General features: G+C 47.2%; 1 protein-coding gene across 3 annotated transcripts in view; it reads right to left on the bottom strand.

Annotated features, from left to right (window-relative positions):
- Positions 1-42: 42 nt before the first annotated feature.
- Positions 43-17637, bottom strand: part of RINL (Ras and Rab interactor like) — a 21080-nt gene continuing 3485 nt past the window's right edge. For 2 of the 3 annotated variants that reach the window (XM_081962359.1, XM_081962360.1), the window contains 11 exons: positions 16851-17003; positions 15776-15914; positions 15013-15121; positions 11145-11217; positions 10563-10651; positions 9682-10011; positions 7309-7953; positions 4361-4675; positions 3623-3751; positions 2768-2928; positions 43-1395 (listed from right to left, as the gene is read on the bottom strand). In XM_081962359.1, the coding sequence (XP_081818485.1) occupies positions 1045-1395; positions 2768-2928; positions 3623-3751; positions 4361-4675; positions 7309-7953; positions 9682-10011; positions 10563-10651; positions 11145-11217; positions 15013-15121; positions 15776-15914; positions 16851-16903 (2394 nt within the window). In that variant the 5' untranslated portion in view covers positions 16904-17003 and the 3' untranslated portion in view covers positions 43-1044. Of the gene's footprint in view, positions 1396-2767; positions 2929-3622; positions 3752-4360; positions 4676-7308; positions 7954-9681; positions 10012-10562; positions 10652-11144; positions 11218-13549; positions 14083-15012; positions 15122-15775; positions 15915-16850; positions 17004-17637 lie in introns of those variants that run through there. The other variant, XM_081962361.1, reaches the window with a different exon arrangement.

The following is a 17637-nucleotide window of genomic DNA, read 5'->3' as shown; positions in this document are numbered from 1 at the left end:
ATCCCAAGGTCAGAAAAGGACATATTTAAAAAGGTGACATGTAAAATTGAACCAGTACGTTTAATTGACATTTCCAGAATCCACTTGACAAGTCTGTCTTGGGTGGGCGAAAAAGCCTTCCAGAGAGCCCCTCGGAGAGTGTAGCGAAATGTACTCGGTTTCTACGATTGGAGACACGGGGCCAACTCTGCAGAAGCTGATCAGAGAAGGCAGTGAGAGGGCTGAGTAAAAGGGGAGAGAAGGAAGCTATGTCTGAAAGCAGGAGACCTTCACAGCCTGGAGCTTGTAGTTTTCTCCCAGTTCTTCTGGACCGGTTTGTGTTAGGCTGGCTCCTCCCCTTTTGGGTGGGTGGGAACCAGAAGGAAGACAGTTAGAACAACTTTAACAACGGCTCATTCCTGTCCGTTACTAGTTTTAGGGATGACGAAAGTCACTGCCAAGGTGAGCACTTTAGCACTTCAAGATCCTCTGCTCAAGAGATTTCTTCTCTGTAGTCCTCATGTCAGCTGCCACTTCAGGCTTGCCTTTTGCTATCACTCGGTGCCAGACTGCCATGAACTCTGGGAGCGGAGCAGGGGGGCTGCATGGGAGGGGGGAGGATTCAAGGAGAACAAAAAGTTGACTGCATCTCCCCAGGTTTCAAGGTCAACCGGCTGGGGAATGGAATACAGCTGCATATCAAAGCGACCGTTCTGAAAACACCTCCTTTGAATTTGATTGGATACTGGGGGGGGGAGGGGGGAGGGAGTCAGCATGGGGAGGTATCTAAAGAAAGGAAAGTTAGACTTGGGGATTTTGGTGCGCGATTTTCAGTTCTGGCTTTGCAATGCTTGCACTTCACTTGACATCTAGTTAACTATACCTTTGTAAAAAATAATAATAATTAAGGAATGTTCTTTCTTAGAGACTCAAGCTGAGGGAGGTCTGACATTAAGCCAGTCTTAGTCTAATCTAATCCCTAGAAACGCAGCCTTTTCCTGGATTTAGGCCAACTTGGAAACTTCTTCCAACCCAGAGAAGACAAGGAAGGTGCATGGGCCACAGTCAATCCCCGTCCAACTGCTCCATCCCCACCTTTTCGAGAGGCTTGTTGGTCTCAGCCTCCTGAAGCAGACCGGAACCAGAGGCAGTCAGGGGGCTATTTTTGGGCTTGTAAACAAAATTGACACTGCCCTCCCTTTGCAGAAGATCTCCACGGATCTTCTGGGGGCAGCTGTCCTCTGTTAAGAGTTGAGTGGAGTTGTCCGATACCAAAAAAAGACCATAGGCGTCAGCGTCAGAGATGCCATACTTCACCGCACAAGCTGCGCAGACCAACGCCGTGGTCATGTCGGGAGGAACGGAGATGGTCTTCTGGTTATTGAAGGGTTCGTGGAAGGAGACGTAGAGGATGTGCTGAAAAGAAGGAAGAGAACCAATGACCACGGAGATCATAGCATCACAACAATGGGCTCATACCCACCAGGAACCCACCAAGCTCTGGGGGAAAGTGTTGCTGCCCGCCAGGGGCCAGCAGAGCTGGAAGCAGAGTCAGACAGTGAGGAGGTTGGGGAGGAGCAGGGGCCAGTCCTGGAAGCTGGGGAAGGCTCAGACAAGGATCCTGCGTGGGAGGTAGAGACGGGGCCGAGGCCATCTGGCAGTGATCAGGTGCCTACCGAGCTAGACAGCAGTGAGGCAGAGGAACAGCTGGAGCCTGTTCCCAGTGTGCGCATGTGCAGAGCTGCCAGAGGAAAAGAACAGCTAAGAAATCAGGGCAGACTTGGGAGAAAAGTCATAGGTGGACGGTAAATGGTCCCTCCCATAGGAAATAAAAGAGGAATGGAAAGGGTAGAGGGCTTTTGCAGGAAACAATTTGTTTGTTCGTTCATTCGTTTCAGGGGTGTGAAGATCTCTCTGTGAATCTCAGAGATTCAGTGCCCAGCCTTTCCTTGCACAGCACCTCATTTGGAAAATATATACATGGCAGCTTTCCAAGATAGATAAGGTCTATAATCCTAAATACTCCTTTGAAAGACTGTTTGCCAGGCCTTTGCTGAATGGGAATGAGAGGAATTCACATTCGTTTAATAAAAGAGGTTTTCTTGGGACCAGGAATCTGCTTCGTGTTTTTTGGGGGGAAGCCTAGGGCAGAACAGAAAAGTTCAAATGCCACGAATGGTGTACAGAAAGAGAAGGAGAGCAGGAGATGGAAGGACCCTGTCCTTCCCGCTGGTGATCATAGAGGGAGGACATCTATCTGCTGTGGCACCTCAGTACTCAACTGCTTCAAAACTCGTCACATTGGACAGAAAAATGTTGTCCCAGTACAGGAAGACCTCAACTTACAACAGTTCGTTTAGTGACTGTTCAAGGTTACAACTGCACTGAAAAAAAGTAACTTAGGACCAGTGTTCACACTTAGAACCGTTGCCGCATCTCCATGGTCACAGATGCTTTGCAACTGACTCATATTTATAACGGTTGCCGTGTCCTGAGGTCATGTGATCCCCTTTTGCGACCTTCTGATGAGCAAAGTCATTGGGGAAGCCAGGTTCACTTAACCACCGTGTCATTAACTTAAGAACTGCAATGGTTCACTTAACAGCTGTTGCAAAGAAGTCGTAAAATGGGGCGAAATCCACTTAACGAATGTCTTATTTAGCAACAGAAATTTTCGATTCTGGGCATTGAAGTCCACCTCTCTTAACGTTGCCACGGCTGAGAAACGCTGGTCTGGAAGGATGTTTTCCACTTTAATGTTCTCTTTTTGCCTGCCTTCCACGCTCACCTGCACATTGCGGCGATGGTGGTGATGGATGGTGCGGCGTCGATGCCACTGATGGATGGAGCGCTGGGCCTCCACGCTGATCTGCCTGGTGAGGGTAAAAGCTGCTTGGACGTTTTCGATGTGGTAGAGCGCCCCGAACCAGGTGGTGAGGTAGTAGCCCCCTAGAATGCAGGAGGAGGGGAAGGGAGGATAGGAGCACAGGAAAAAATCTTGGAGTGACACTTCGAAGGTTTCTGAGGGACCCTTTCCAAGTCCCAGCTAAATGCCTCAGAGTCAAGTTAAGCCCCGCAAGCCAACTTCAAGCCAGTCTTGTGAGTTTCTTGTTCTTCCCTCTCATCTGTCAAGGCAACAACAGGTAACCACAGGGCACTTTGAGGAACCCGAAGGCTTCTAGTACAGAAAGTACAATCTTTATTTTATTGTTCAATTTTAACCCATTTTGATTATTTTAAATAATTGAAGGGACAATTATTGAAGAGGCGATTACCCTCCTATTTTCCCCACAACAACCAACCTGTAGGTTTGGCTGAGGAACTGAGGGGCTGGCCCAAAGTCACCCAGCCAGCTTTCGTACCACCATGGGAGAACTAGAACTGCCTCCTGGTGATTGGCCCAAAATTGCCCAGCCAGCTTTCGTGCCTAAGACAGGACTAGAACTCCCTCTCTCCTGATGATCGGCCCAGCCGATTTTCAGCTTAAGGCAGGACTAGAATTCACCGCCTCCTGGTGATTGACCAGGACTTTCATTCCACATGTAGAAGAACCTCTGAGTCTTAAGATGAATCTCCTAACGGCTGGTGGAAGAAAACTCTTCCTTGGGAAAAGATCCAGCTTGAACCCAGCAAACCATTCTACCTTCTCCCTGCATCTGACTGGGATCCATCAGTTCCATCATGTACTCCACATCCAACTGTACGGACACCACATCGCAGCGCACCAGCATGTAGATGAGGACGGGCAGGAAGTCATCGGCACCAAACGGCTCTTCCAAAAATAGAAAGAAAAGGCATATTATGGGGAGGCCCAGCAGGCGTCTGAAGGAGTTCGGGGAGGAAGGAAGGGGCTGAGGCTGCTTGGCAATATATATATATATATTTCTATTTATTAATTAATTTTGCACCTTTATTACAGCTAGTCCTCGACTTATAAGTTTTTTTAGTTACAACACTGAAGAAAGCGACTTATAACCATTTTTCACACTTACGACTGTTGCAGGGTCACGAGACTTACATTCAGATGCTTGGCACCTGGCTCATGTTTGTGACGGTTGCAGTGTCCTGGGGTCATGTGATCCCCTTTGGCGACCTTCTGACCATCAAAGTCGGGGGGAGGAGGGGGGAGCCAGATTCACTTAACAACCATGTTGCGAACTTTACAAGTATAGCAATCACTTAACAACTGTGGCATGCCATGTTGTAAAACCTGGCAAAGCTCACCTAGCAAGTGTCTCGCTTAGCAACAGAAATTCTGGGCTCAATTGGGGGTCGTACGTTGAGGACTACCTGTTTTGTAACTTTCCCCTACAAATGTCTTCCATGATCACAGAAATAGACGTATCAGAACTGAAAAATAACCCGCCCAGAAGCCTCCTACCTGTCTTCTCGCAATGGTGGTTCATGGCCTCGTAAAGCATCTTGCAGATCTTCAGCATCTGAGTCTCCTTCTTCTTGGGCGAGTAGGCCTGGTGCAGGAGACTCAGCTTGGACTGGATACGCTCCAGGCAAGCCCCATCGGGCACCCCGGCTGCCACGCCAAGCTCTTCCAGGCTTTGCTGGCTCAAGGTCAGCTGATTCTCACGCAAACGGTTCAGAGACCCGTCCCTGGTGTGGAAGTCCAGCAACTGGGCATAAATCGTATCTCTCAGTGGCTTCAGGATGCATTTGTAGAGGGCATCTTCCATCACGGAACCTGGCCCAAAAGAAGAACAACCGAATTGGAAGGGACCTTTGGAGGTCTTCTAGTCCAACCCCCTACTCAAGCAAGAAACCCTATTCCACTTCAGACAAATAGTTGTTCAAACTCTTCTTAAATCTCCAGTGTTGGAGTATCCACAACTTCTGGTGGCCACTTGTTCCACTGATTTAATTATCCTCACTGCCAGGAAATTTCTCCTTAGTTCTAAGTTGCTTTTCTCCTTCATTAGTTTCCATCCATTCTTGTCCTGCCTTCAGGTGCTTTGGAGGATAGGCTGACCCCCCCCCCCCTTTTGTGGCAGCCTCTCAAATATTGGAAGACTGCAGTCATGTCCCCCCTAGTCCTTCTTTTAATGAAACTAGATATACCCAATTCCTTCATATGTTTTAGCCTCCAGTCCCCCAAGGTCAAGAGAATGACATTGGAGCCAAGAGGTGGATCCTTTGGTCTTAGGGACTAGTATCTCAGGCAGTGGATGCAATCCAGCTTCACTTCTTTAGCTCATATTGTCCAAGATGTAGCAACCTTTTGGCCTACAAAGGTAGCAGTTAACACCTCAGAAAGGTCGAGAGCAACGAAGTGGATAAGGCCACTTGGCATCTGTAGGTAGGACTAAAAATTCCAGTATTTTGGGTAAGATGTTTTGCTTTTCCAATGTTGGTATATTTTATGTTCTTCACTGCCGTTCTTATATCCTTTCACCAACTACAGATTGCCCAGATTGCCTTGGTATAGTGTAGTCCAGGATTTCTCAGCCTTGTCAACTTTAGCTGGCTGGGGAATTCTGGGAGTTGAAGTCCATCCCTCTTCAGTGTTAATTCGATTTTCAAATCACAGATTTTAGCTTGGGGCCAAGTGGGAACCCAAACACCAATGTGTCTTCAAGACATCGCCAGTCAAACCAATCATGGCTTATGCAGAGATGCTCCATCATCTGTCAACCTGCCTCTTTTGAGCTGCAAGGGCCGAGACTGAACCTACAACCTTCTTCGTGCCACAACTGGGTTCAAAGGCTGCCAAGTTAAGAAAGCTTTCCCACCTTTGTCCAGCTGCTTTGGAGACTTACCAGAAGATTAACACATTTGGGTAAACATGACCTGAAAACCTTGTGGGAAACTAACACAGGACACCACCGGGGATTATCTGTCCTTAGAAAAAGATCTTAAAGCTGGAATTTAATTTTCAGCCAAAGCTTCTTCCAAATTTTGCACAAAAGGATGTGCAGGTGAGCTCAAAGGGTTCCCCTTTTTTTAATTATCTGTTGAAGGTAGCTCTCTTGGGTCCTTGGTTCTCTCTGAGCTTGGTTGTTTTCTTGCAGACATTTCATGACCCAACTAGGTAATGTCATCAGTGCTAGAAGGGCTTGCTGTCTATTTATATTCAACTGGCTTGCTCTGTCAGTGTTGGTGGTGGTTCCTTAATTGAGCTGTTGTTTACTCTGATTATTTGACTGCTTGTCTTCTGGCACTGATGATGTTCCCTAGTTGGGTCATGAAACACCTGCAAGAAAACCCCCAAGTTCAGAGAGCACCAAGGACCCCACAGTTCAACCCTGAGCTACAAAGATTCTCTTCAGTGTTAGGAGTGGAGGAGGAGGAGGAGGGCTGTGGGGTCCTTGGGACTCTCTGAACTTGCTTGTTTCCTTGCAGACGTTTCATTACCCAGCTAGGTAACACCATCAGTGCTAGTAGGGAGTGAGGTTTGGTCTTTTTTACTGTAGATGTTACCTAGCTGGGTAATAGAATGCCTGCGAGGAAGCAAGCAAGCTCTGAGAGCCCAAAGGGCCCCTCATTTCAACCCTGAGCTACAAATAGTCTCTTTTATTGGTTTCTGGTTTTCCCCCCATCCCTGTCACAAACCTCTCCTCCAACTGTCAAAGCCGCACACGGCGCTGCTTGCATCACAGCCCCGACCACAGACCAGGTTGATTTCCTAAGCTGTCGACGTTCATATCAGCAGACACTGTCGTAAACCTGCCTAGAGCCCAGAATGGGAAACCGCAGAAATATTTTCAGTTGTTCGGAGATAGGGCAAGAGGTGTTTATGATCCGTCTTCTGGGAAACAGACTGGAGGGGTGTCCTCCTTGGGAGTCATTGCAGACAGAGGAGACTCGCGAGCGAAACTTTGCTCTACCGAGAGATTATTTGAAGCTCAGGGTTCAACCCCTGTAGAACCGGATTGGCTGAATCTAGCACCGATGACGTTACTCAGTTTAGTACTGAAACATCTGCAAGGAAATCTCCAAGCTCACCGAGGACCCCACAGTCCTCCTTCTCTTCCTCCTCCTCCTCTCTGCAAGCCCCTCTCTCTTCCAAAACTGATGATGTTACCTAGTTGGGTCCTGAAACATCTGCAAGGAAACCACCAAGTTCAGAGAGCCCCGAGGGCCCCATATTCCCCCTACTTCTCCTCCACTCCACAAACCCTACTCCCTTCTAGCACCAAAGAGAATATTTGTAGCTCAGAGTCGAACTGTGGGGTCCTTGGTGCCCACAGGGCAGAAACAGCCCAATCCTGCCAGCTGTTACTGAGGCGTCTCTGCTGTGCAGCCGTCACCGCTACCCAAAAGGAATCATTTTCGGACTCCTCCCCACCCCCAAATCTCTCAGAAGACCCCGTTCCATACCGAGATCCAGTTCCTCGGCGTCACTGTATTCGCAGTAGGCGGCGCGCAGATCCGAACTTTCGCCCAGATAGCCCTTCAGGTTGCTGATCATATGCCGTATCTCCTGCAGCATGTCGGTGCTGGTGGGATGCCGGGACCCAGCTCCTTGCTGGATGTGCTCCACGAAGTTCTGCACCAGGCCTCCCACGTCCGACATGGGCTCCTGGACCAGCTCTTGCACCCGCTTGGCGACCCGGCGCTCGAGGGAAAGGAAACCGGTCAGGGCACTGCCCACGGCCGAGAGACGGTGGAGCATCTTGTGGGTGAAGGTGATGGAGGAGGGGCGCCGTCTCTTCTGCGGTGAAGGGGTGGTAGGAGGAACGTCACCCTCGTCCTCCACGCTGCTGATGGAGAGCGAATCCAATTCTGGGATGAGAGGCAGCAACATGGAGTCGTTCAACAACAAGGATTCGGAACGGGCCTTTTTCAAGCAGGGAAAAGGATCGGCCGAGATCCCTTCCACCCAGGAAACACGGTGGGGAGAGCGGGTCTCCTTTTGGGATACCGTGGGAGACCACAGAGGCTGGGCCGCGGTTTCCGAACTCTTCCAGGATGGTGTGCAAGGAAGGAAATCCCCTTGCGCAGAGGCTAAGCAGGGCGGAGAGTCTGCGGAGAAGAAAACGGCAAGTGGCATATTAGCCAATCTGTGTTATTCTGTCTACCATCTAGAATGCAACTGGTGATATTACACAGTAGCATCTACTAATAGAAGGGAATCTTTGTAGCTCAGGGTTGAACTGTGGGGGCATTGGGGCTTTTCTTGCGGATGTTCCATGACCCAGCTAGGTAACATCATCAGTCCTAGTAAGGAGTGGGGTTTGTGGAGTGGAGTGAAGGAGGACTGTGGGGTCCTCGGTGTTCTCTGAGCTTGGGGGATTTCTTGCAGACATTTCATAACCCACCTAGGTAGCATGCTCAATAATAATAATAATAATAATAATAAATTTAAATTTATTAGCCGCTCCCTTTCCAGACAGGACTCGGGGCGGCGTACAATGGAGCATATAAAACATATACAACACATAAACATACATATATACAGGACATAACATGCACGGAGGAGGTAACAAATTACATCACATTGGACAATTAAAAGTCACCATTAAAATACCCCAATTGTAAAACACAATTTAAAATTTAAAATTTTAAAATTTAAAAGAACTGTCAGGAGGAGTAAGAAAAATTTACGGTTGAGCCAGGCCAGATAATTGAAAGAGGTGGGTCTTCAGCTGTACACGGAAGGAGCGGAGATCGGAAGTAGTCCTGATGTCACGGGGGAGGTCATTCCACAGGGCTGGGCCCATCACAGAGAAGGCTCTGCTCCTGGGTGTCGCCCCCCGACACTGTTTGGCGGACGGCACCCGTAGAAGTCCCTCTCTGTGTGAGCGGATTGGTCGTAGGGATGTATGGGGCAGGATGCGATCCTGCATGTAACTAGGCCCTGTGCCATGAAGCGCTTTAAAGATCATAATCAAAACCTTGAAACGCACTCGGTAGACTACAGGAAGCCAGTGCAGCTCGCGCAGGAGAGGTGTTACAGGGGAGTATCTAGTCCTCCCCATAATCACCCGCGCGGCCGCGTTCTGGACCAACTGCAGTCTCCGAGTGCATCTCAAGGGAAGCCCCATGTAGAGAGCATTGCAGTAGTCCAGGCGAGACGTCACTAGCGCATGGGTGACTGTGCGTAGGGCATCCCGGTCCAATAAGGGGCGCAATTGGCACATCAGGCGAACCTGATGGAACGCCCCCCTTGCCACGGCTGTTACATGGTCATCCATGGACAGCCGGGCATCTAGGAGGACGCCCAAATTGCGCACCTGTTCCATGGGGGCCAGTTGCACGCCCCCGATGGCCAGAGATGGAAGCAACTGGTTGAACCGGGAGGCCGGGAGCCACAGCCACTCCGTCTTGGAAGGGTTGAGTTTTAGTCGGTTGTCATCCATCCAGACCCGTACGGCCTCCAAACACCGGGACATCATTTCAACGGCCTCATTGGGGCCTCAATGCTAGAAGGGAGAGGAGTTTGTGGAGGGGAGGGGGGGGAGACTATGGTGTCTTTAGTGCTCCCTGAGCTTGGGGGTTTTCTTGAAAATGTTTCATTACCAAACTAGATATCATCATCAATGCTATTGTTAGCACTGATGATGTTACCTAGTTTGGTAATGAAACGTCTGCAAGAAAACCACCAAGCTCAGAGTGCACCAAGGACCCCACCGTTCATCCCTGAGCTATGAAGATTCTCTTCTATTGGTAAACCGTGCTCCTCAGGAACAGGAGAACTGGGGGGCAAGACATTTAAACCCATAACACCCCCAAGAGCTGCCTGTGTCTTACCTTTCCCCGTCTTCTCTTTCTCTTCCAGAGATTTGAGATGTTCCACACTAACTGGGGCTTCTTGCCTCGCTGAGCCATTGGCGAGCCGCTGGGATCCCCGCCTGCGTATCGAGTGGTAGAGGCCGGGGGCCAAGTCGAGCCATTCGATGTCGCTGTGCACGGAAAAAAAGAGGGGGTTCACAATGCACAGGGCGGGGTCCTCGGACGTCACGCGGATGGAGCATGAGGGCTGCTTGGTTTTCAGCAGGTCCCCGTTGGGTTCCATGCAGCCGGCTTCTGCGTCGTCTGAGGCCAGGCCGTTGGTAGGTTGAAGAGGCATCGGCCAGAACGCTGAGGAGGGGGGAAAAACAGGAAATGGAGGAAAGGAACCTTTGCGGGGAGGGGCTTCAAAGCTGTTCTGTGACATCAAATGTTTCATTACCCAACTAAGCAACATCTTCAATGCACTGATGATGTTACCAAGTCAGGTAGTGAAAGGTCTGCAAGCAAATAACCAAGTTCAGAGAGGCCCAGACATCTCCTCTCCCCTGTCCTCCTCCTCTTCTCAATAAATGACACTCCCTTCTAGCACTGATGATATTACTTAGTTGGGTAGTGAAACATCTGCAAGAAAACAAGCAAGCTCACAGTGCCCCCACCCCCACCCCCCAGTTCAAACCTGAGCTACAAAGATTCTCTTCTACTGGAATCCTGTTGTAGGTCTAGAGTGGAAAGAAAAGATCTCCCTTATTTCCGAATAAAATGAAACCTTCCACTTTCTCAATAACTGCATGCACTTGTTCGAATGAAAAACCACGTTGCAAAATTCCACAGACTACAGATATTAAGCTACCCGGTTAGGCAAACTCTCCCCAAATTCCAAAGCAGAATATCTCACTCACTTGGGCTCAAGGTGGCAACTGCATCTAAATCAGCTCTGCCAGGAAGGTGAAAGGCGTGGGGGATCCTGAGCAAACAGGGCAGGATATCCCTGGAAGGACAAAAATGATACCCATAATTGGCTCCTTGTAGGCCTTCTGTGCTACCTTTCCCCCCTGTATTTATTACTTAGTTATTTATTACATTTCCATGCTGACCCTCTCCACTGCAAGGCAACTCTGGGTGGCTTACAAATTATAGAAACAAGTTAAAAATAGTTAAGGGACTAAAAGATTAAAATGTACCAAGAGTAAAAGTTTGTACCATGGAGGCTGTTTTAAAGTGGGTGCTCCTAGCATATACAGGGCATGTGGTCTGAGATATCTTTCCTACACCTCTTTCCCCAAAGCTTGCCCAATCTCCTCTTAGGACTGAGAAGGTCTTCCAAGGAAGTAAAATATTTGGGAAAGGGCAGAGGCTAGGAGCCTGCCCTTTAATCTCAGAAATATCTGGCACTTACCGGATTAATTAAAGTCACATTCAGCACCCATAAGTTCCTCCCAGCCCACTTCAACACCACAACCCTGCCTCTTCCTGGTCCTTACCTGCTCACAAAGTGAAAGCCAAGCAGTTCCAAAAGGTTTCTGAAATACAACTGAGAACCTTTGAGATGAAGGGCTGCAGATGAGAGAGAGAGAGAGAAAAGAGAGAGAGAGAGGATGTTGAAAGTTAAAACAGCATCGAAAAAAATGACTTATCTATATGGTCATATAATCAAAATTCAAATGATTGGCAACTGGCATGTACCTATGACTGCTTTTGACACTTACGACCGTTGCAGCATCCCCATGGTCTTGTGATCAAAATTCAGACGCTTGGCATAACTGACTCATATTTATGACGGTCACAGCATCCCAGGATCACGTGATCCCCTTTTGGGACCTTCCGACACACAACATCAATGGGGAAGCCAGATTCACTTAACAATCATATTACTAACTTAACAACTGCAGTGATTCACTTAAGAATGATGGCAAGAAATTCATACAATGGGGCAAAATTCACTCCACAACTGTCTCGCTTAGCCACAGAAACTTTGGGCTGAATTGTGGTCGTAAGTCAAGACTACCTGTAGATGATTGCCGTGGGGGGGGGAGGGGAAGAGGGGAGAAAGCGTCCGTCCTTGGCCAGTGCTTACTAGTTAAGCCCTTGCTTTATTATCAGAACAATTTCTTCCCACTTTTTTCACAATTTCCAACTGCAGGCGAAGTGGAAAAAAGAAAAAGAGTCTGGAAATTAATGACTAGCCTGATGCCCCAATAACCTGACTCAACGGTTCCGTCAGCAGATTGGTACATATCCGTAGTTCACAAGAGAACATCTGAAGGGCAGGAGGAAGTCTGAAATTCAACTACTGACAATTCTGGGCTGAAAAAAAGATCTCAGGGCCAGGAGCATCTCAGGAAGAAGAAGGAATCAACCAGCAGGAAAAAATGTACTGAACCAAGTGGGATGGGTAGGTTGGGTCAGAAGGAGATGCAGCCTGGAATTAAGGAGACATTTCCAGACAGTGAGAATGATTAGTCGATGGGAGAGCTTTCCTTCAGAAGTTGTGGGTGTTTCATCACTGGACGTTTTCAAGAAAAGATGGCACAGCCATTTGTCCGGGATGAAATAAGTGACTCCTGCCTTGGGCAGGGGGTTGGATGAGAAGACCTCTAAGGTCCCTAGGATTCTGATTCTGTGGTTCTGTGTATGTTCTCTATGTACTTCCTTCCTTGACAGCAAGGATAAGGATCCTGAATTTTGTTTTTCAAAAGATCTCTGACTTTAATTTCTACTATTAGAGAGGGGGAAACCAGAGGCCATCCTTGACTTACAACCTCAACTGAGCCCAAAATTTCTGTCGCTAAGCCAGACATCCTTTTGCCTCATTTATGACCTTTCTTACCACACTTGTTAGGTGAAGCACTGCAAATTGTTAAGTCAGTGACACAATTGTTAGGTGACTCTGGTTTCCCGGTTGATTTGGCTTGTCGGAAGGTCACAAAAGGATGATCCCACGACCCCAGGGCACTTAACGGTCATAAATGAGACAGTTGGTAAACTGTCTGACTTTTAATCACATGATCGTGAGAATGCTACACACCTTATAAGTGTGAAAAAAGGTTATGTCGCTTTTTAGGGCTGTTGTAACTTTGAATGGTTGCTAAATGAACCCCCTGTATTTAAAGGGGAACCTAGTCTCCTTATGCAATTTATCCACATCAGAGTTTTGTATACCTCCATCCTGCTCCCTCTCCTTGGCCTCCTTTAAAAACTACAAAGCCCTTAACATTGCAACCTTTCCTCACAAGAAAGCCAGCCCCTTGACCCTTCTCAGTTGCCCCTTCTCCAAATCTTTACTGGCTCTGCTGTTGTGTATCCTTTTTGAGGTATGGCAAGTAGAAGTAAACGCAGCCATTTCACAGGGTTGTTATTGTGGGAAAAGGAGGAAGAAGAGGGGTGGGATATGCTGGCCGCCTTGAATTATTTGTAAAAACATACTGGAGCCGGGATGCACACAAATAAATATGGCTATAGCTTAAAGAAACAAATTTGAGATAAATTAGCAGCATTTTGAAAAGCAAGAAAACCAGGTGCCCAAAGACAGAGAGCTGCCCCCTTGGCATCACTCCGACCCCTGGGTTTTCCAAGTTTCAGGTAATTCTGCAAGAAAAAACTGGAAGCTATACCAATTTTTCCCAGTTATTATGCAGAGGTATCCAATCTTGGCAACTTCGAAGGCTTGTGGACTTCAACTCTCCAATTTCCCAGAATTGAAGTCCACAAGTCTTCAAAGTTACCAAGATTGGAGGGAGGGAAGGAAGGAGAGGGAGAGAGAGAGAGAGAGAGAGAGAGAGAGAGAGAGAGGGAGAGAGAGGGAGACCATTCGTTTACATCGCGCTGTTTTGCCTAGAAGCAAGGTAGGATTAAAAACACCTATTTAACACAAGGAAGAATTCCTCACCTGTTCAGAGACGGGGAAGACCAAATTCAGGGGAAGCAAGATGAGAAAAGAACAAGAGCCGGAAAAAGACAGAACAGCCCGTCTCTTCCGTCAAGAATTTAAGGAGGTTGCCAGTTAACACAGCGAGCGTGCAGCCTGTGACTACTGTCCTTCTGCGCTTCTCCAAACAACTTCCTCTTTTAAGTACAAGGAAATGAGGTTTTGAAATTCCCCAGAAGAAACACGATGAGTGTTCAGGTCCAGCAACTGGTTAGCGCAAGGAAGTGAGGAACGGTAGCTCAAAGCCTGGACATTTCTTATTTCCCACACTTCTGGTTCTCATCATAAGACTGAGCAAAGGAGGTGAAATTTTGGGGGGCTGCCAGAGGAGGCAAAGGAAGAGGTCCACGCTCCCGGCTTCTCCTCTACATGTATAGCTCTACAACCCCGAAAGCTTAGACATTCATTTATGCAGCCTCCTCGTGGGAAAGAGAAGCAAACACCTTTCCATCATAAATGTGAAGACTGTGGGGGCCTCGGTGCTTTCTGAGCTTGGTGTTTTGAGTTTGAGTTTGAGTTTATTAAATTTATAAACCGCCCCCTCTCCCCACAGGGACTCGGGGCGGTGTACAGACATCACATATATAAAAACAACAAAGCACAACACGAAAACCCAGACAACCAACGTAGACATACAGTCTGTATATTAACCCAAACTAATTTATAGTTAAAAACAATCTAAAACCAATTAAAACCCCAAAATTTAAAATGCCATCCAGGAAGGTCAGTAATGAATGTTACTTATGATTACAATTGGGCCAATTGGGTGTTGTTGCAGACCTTTCATTGCCAAACTAGGAAACATCATCAGTGTCGTGACATCACTTAGTTTGGTAATGAAACATCCACAAGAAAACTACCCACCTCAGAAAGCATCAAGGACCCCACAGTTTAGCCCTGAGCTGAAAACATTCTCTTCTAACCCAAAAGTTTTTTTTTTTTTCAGGAGGCAATTGGACTTTCTTATTTTTTCTTTTGAAGAGGTTTTGCTTCTCATCCAAGAAACTTCTTTGGCTCTGACAGGATGGTGGGGAATGGGAAGGATTGATATTCCTTGCAGACAGCTGGTCATTTGCATCCGTTTAGGGAGTCATTGGAGGTGCTTGGAGGTCTATCTGTGACCTCAGGGTCACCTGAGTCATGCAAATGATTCCTGTAGCCTGCAATTTTGTTTCGAAAGGTCTTCAAAAGAAAAAAACAAGGAAGTCCAGTTGCCTCCTGAAGAAGAACCTTTGGGAGAAGCCTACCCTGGAGGATGTAGAATCTCCGTAGACTTTTAATTCTCTTCTAATGTTAAGACTGTCTGAAGGCATTTTTAGCACTGGTTTGAAAATACCGCTTAATGTTGGATTGTTCCATGACATGGCCAGGTGTCCCCTGTTTACCTCCCAGGGACAGAAAGCTCCAGTACCAAACCAACTCACCTGGATTGTCTTCAAGAGGGAAAAGGTCAACAACCTTATTGTCACTTTCAGGTAACCGGAGGAAAAGGGTCTTGGCATCGTCATTCCCATTTCTAGCAACGATGAATGCCTGAAAGTGGTGAAAAATGGAGACGGCAGGGTTGCTGGGAAATCACATCCCAAAGCAAAACCATCACCACCTCCTAAACACCCGCTTCTCTTACCCTTTTAAACCGTAGCGTATTATAAAATACAAAATACAAAAGTAAATAGAAGAGCAGTGAGGGGGAAGAGGAGAAAGGGGGAAGAAAAGTGAGGAAAGATAGCGGGGGAAGGGAGGAGAAAAAGAAGGATTGACTTCCAACTCTCTCTGTTACAGTAAAATAAGGCATTAACATCAAATCACAACTTTTTGCTTTTCCATAATAGTATAAACAAGCCATTTCTATAAAGAACCCTTTTGGTAGGATGGAATTTTGATGCAACCCATCTCCCTGTGACAGCCACTCTGGGGGGCTTACAGTGGAATCAAAACGTAATGCGTGATTAAAATTGAGAGGATTAAACAGGAAACTAAAAAACAAAAGAACGGGTGGCACGGGGATGTTATCTTCTCTATACCCCGTAGGCTACCCAGGCCTAAGGTGTCCCTATCAGGGTGCGAGGCCAGCCAGCAGAACCAGGTTTAAGGCTCTTCCCCAATTGATCCAATCTCAAGAGATGTGTATATCCGTTTTGCAGGAAAGAAAAATTTTAGTCCTTCTAAAAAGGGTTAGTTAGTCACCCCTGGTTGGTGTGACGAGAGCAGCCTTTTGACTTGCTCCAGCTGGACATCCAGAAGCTCCCAAACGCCCCTCGTGGCCGAGAGCCTGTTCAGTAGTGGGATGCGACTGCTAGGTTTTCGCCCCGCTGTTTCCTGCAACCTACAGAAGAGAAGACGCAAACGAAAGAGGCCAATTGGATTTTGTGCCTGTCAAAAAACCCTTCCAGTCTTGTGTGCCAATGTTAATATAATATACGGAGTAGAAAGGACAGCCTATAAATTCAATAAATAAATAAATAAACACGTTTCGACCACGAGGTGGGATTCACACAAGGTCCCAAGTCTTAGCATGGGTTAGTTTTATTAAATGAGCCCAGCTCCTGCCATTGCAAAAGCAGAGTTTATGGCTCAGCTGGTTGTGGGAGGCAGCCAGCTGTTCTTTATTCAACGAAACAGAAGAATGGAATCAAAGAGCTGGAAGGGACCTTGGAGGTCTACTAGTCCAACCCCTTGCTCAGGCAGGAAACCCTATACCGCTTCAGACAAACGGTTGTAAACAAACCACAATTATTTTATCATTTTTTATTTTATCATTTTTATTTCTTTTATATTGTGTTTTTATGTCCTGTAAGCCACTGTGAGCGAATAGGCAGCAATATAAATTTTCCAATAAATAAATCCAATGCAGCAAAGGAAGTCAACCCAATATGCGATTTGGCATTTTCCTGGGATAGACAAATGGCTTTCGGCAGAACTGCCTAGCCCTCAATGGGTGAAGAGTCCAGCCAAAATTTACTCCTGCACTGAGATCAGAGCAGTTGTTTAGCCAATCAGCTGTTAGGCACTACACAAGATCGAACGTGGTAGGTCTAAAAGTGGCACAAGAGCTTCCTTGGATGTCCTGCCATGTTTCCCAACTTCAGCATTGTATGGACTTCAACTCCCAGCATTCCTCCTTATCTCCTAGGAATTCTGGGAGTTGAAATGCATACATGTCAAAAAGCTGTTGAGGTTTGGATTAGATGCTCTTCACATAACCAACTGGGCAAACAGGCATTCCTCTTTCTTAACCCAGACACGCAGACCCTCTCCTTACCGAGACCCTGGTCCCTTGCGCTCCTTGCTGGCATCAACCATGATCTCCGTCATTGCTCATTCCCATGAGACTCCAGTTAATCCCCAAGCCCTCTTCTCCCGATCAAACTTTCCAAACTGTTTTTCTTTCGGGGGGGTGGTCTCTGAACGTTCTCTTGGAGAAACAGAAGACATTGGACAGATGAATCTGAGCCCCAGGTGGAGAAACGATAGCAAGAGCAAAAGACGTATCCGTGGCCCAGGTAGACTAAACAGTGTCCTGAGGAAGGCGTGACTTATTTGGGAGATGGGCTGCTATATGCATGGGACAAGTAAATAAATAATTTGCTATCGTGGGATTCAGTAAAATTTGCTACCCCTGGGAAAGGAGCCAGTTCTCCCCAAGTCCATCTGGTGTGACTGAAGAAGTCTACTGATCAAAAGTTTCGGCAGTGACGTCATGGTGGAGCGGTGCAAAGGAACTGAGGCTCCGATCCTATTGCCCAAATTTTTCTGCTGAAGACCCTAAAAAGGGACAACGTTAATCCTGGAGGGATTGAAATGGGAGGCCTTTGGTGCTCTCTGAGCTTAGTTGTTTCCTTGCAAATGTGTCATGATCCCAACGAGGCAACCTCAGTGGGTCTATTACTAGTTTAATAATGAAATGAAAACAACCAAGTTCAGAGAGCACCAAGGACCTTTAATCCTATTTGAAACTACCAATGTATTTGTCAATAAATATTAACCATATACATTATAATGGATAATAGATGCCTCCTTCCACAGGGAATTAGCCCCATAAGCTGAAC

The sequence above is a fragment of the Natrix helvetica genome (genome assembly GCF_964273705.1).
Source record: "Natrix helvetica genome assembly, chromosome: 9".
NCBI classification, from domain to species: domain Eukaryota; kingdom Metazoa; phylum Chordata; class Lepidosauria; order Squamata; family Natricidae; genus Natrix; species Natrix helvetica.
This window is presented reverse-complemented; position numbering and strand designations above follow the sequence as displayed.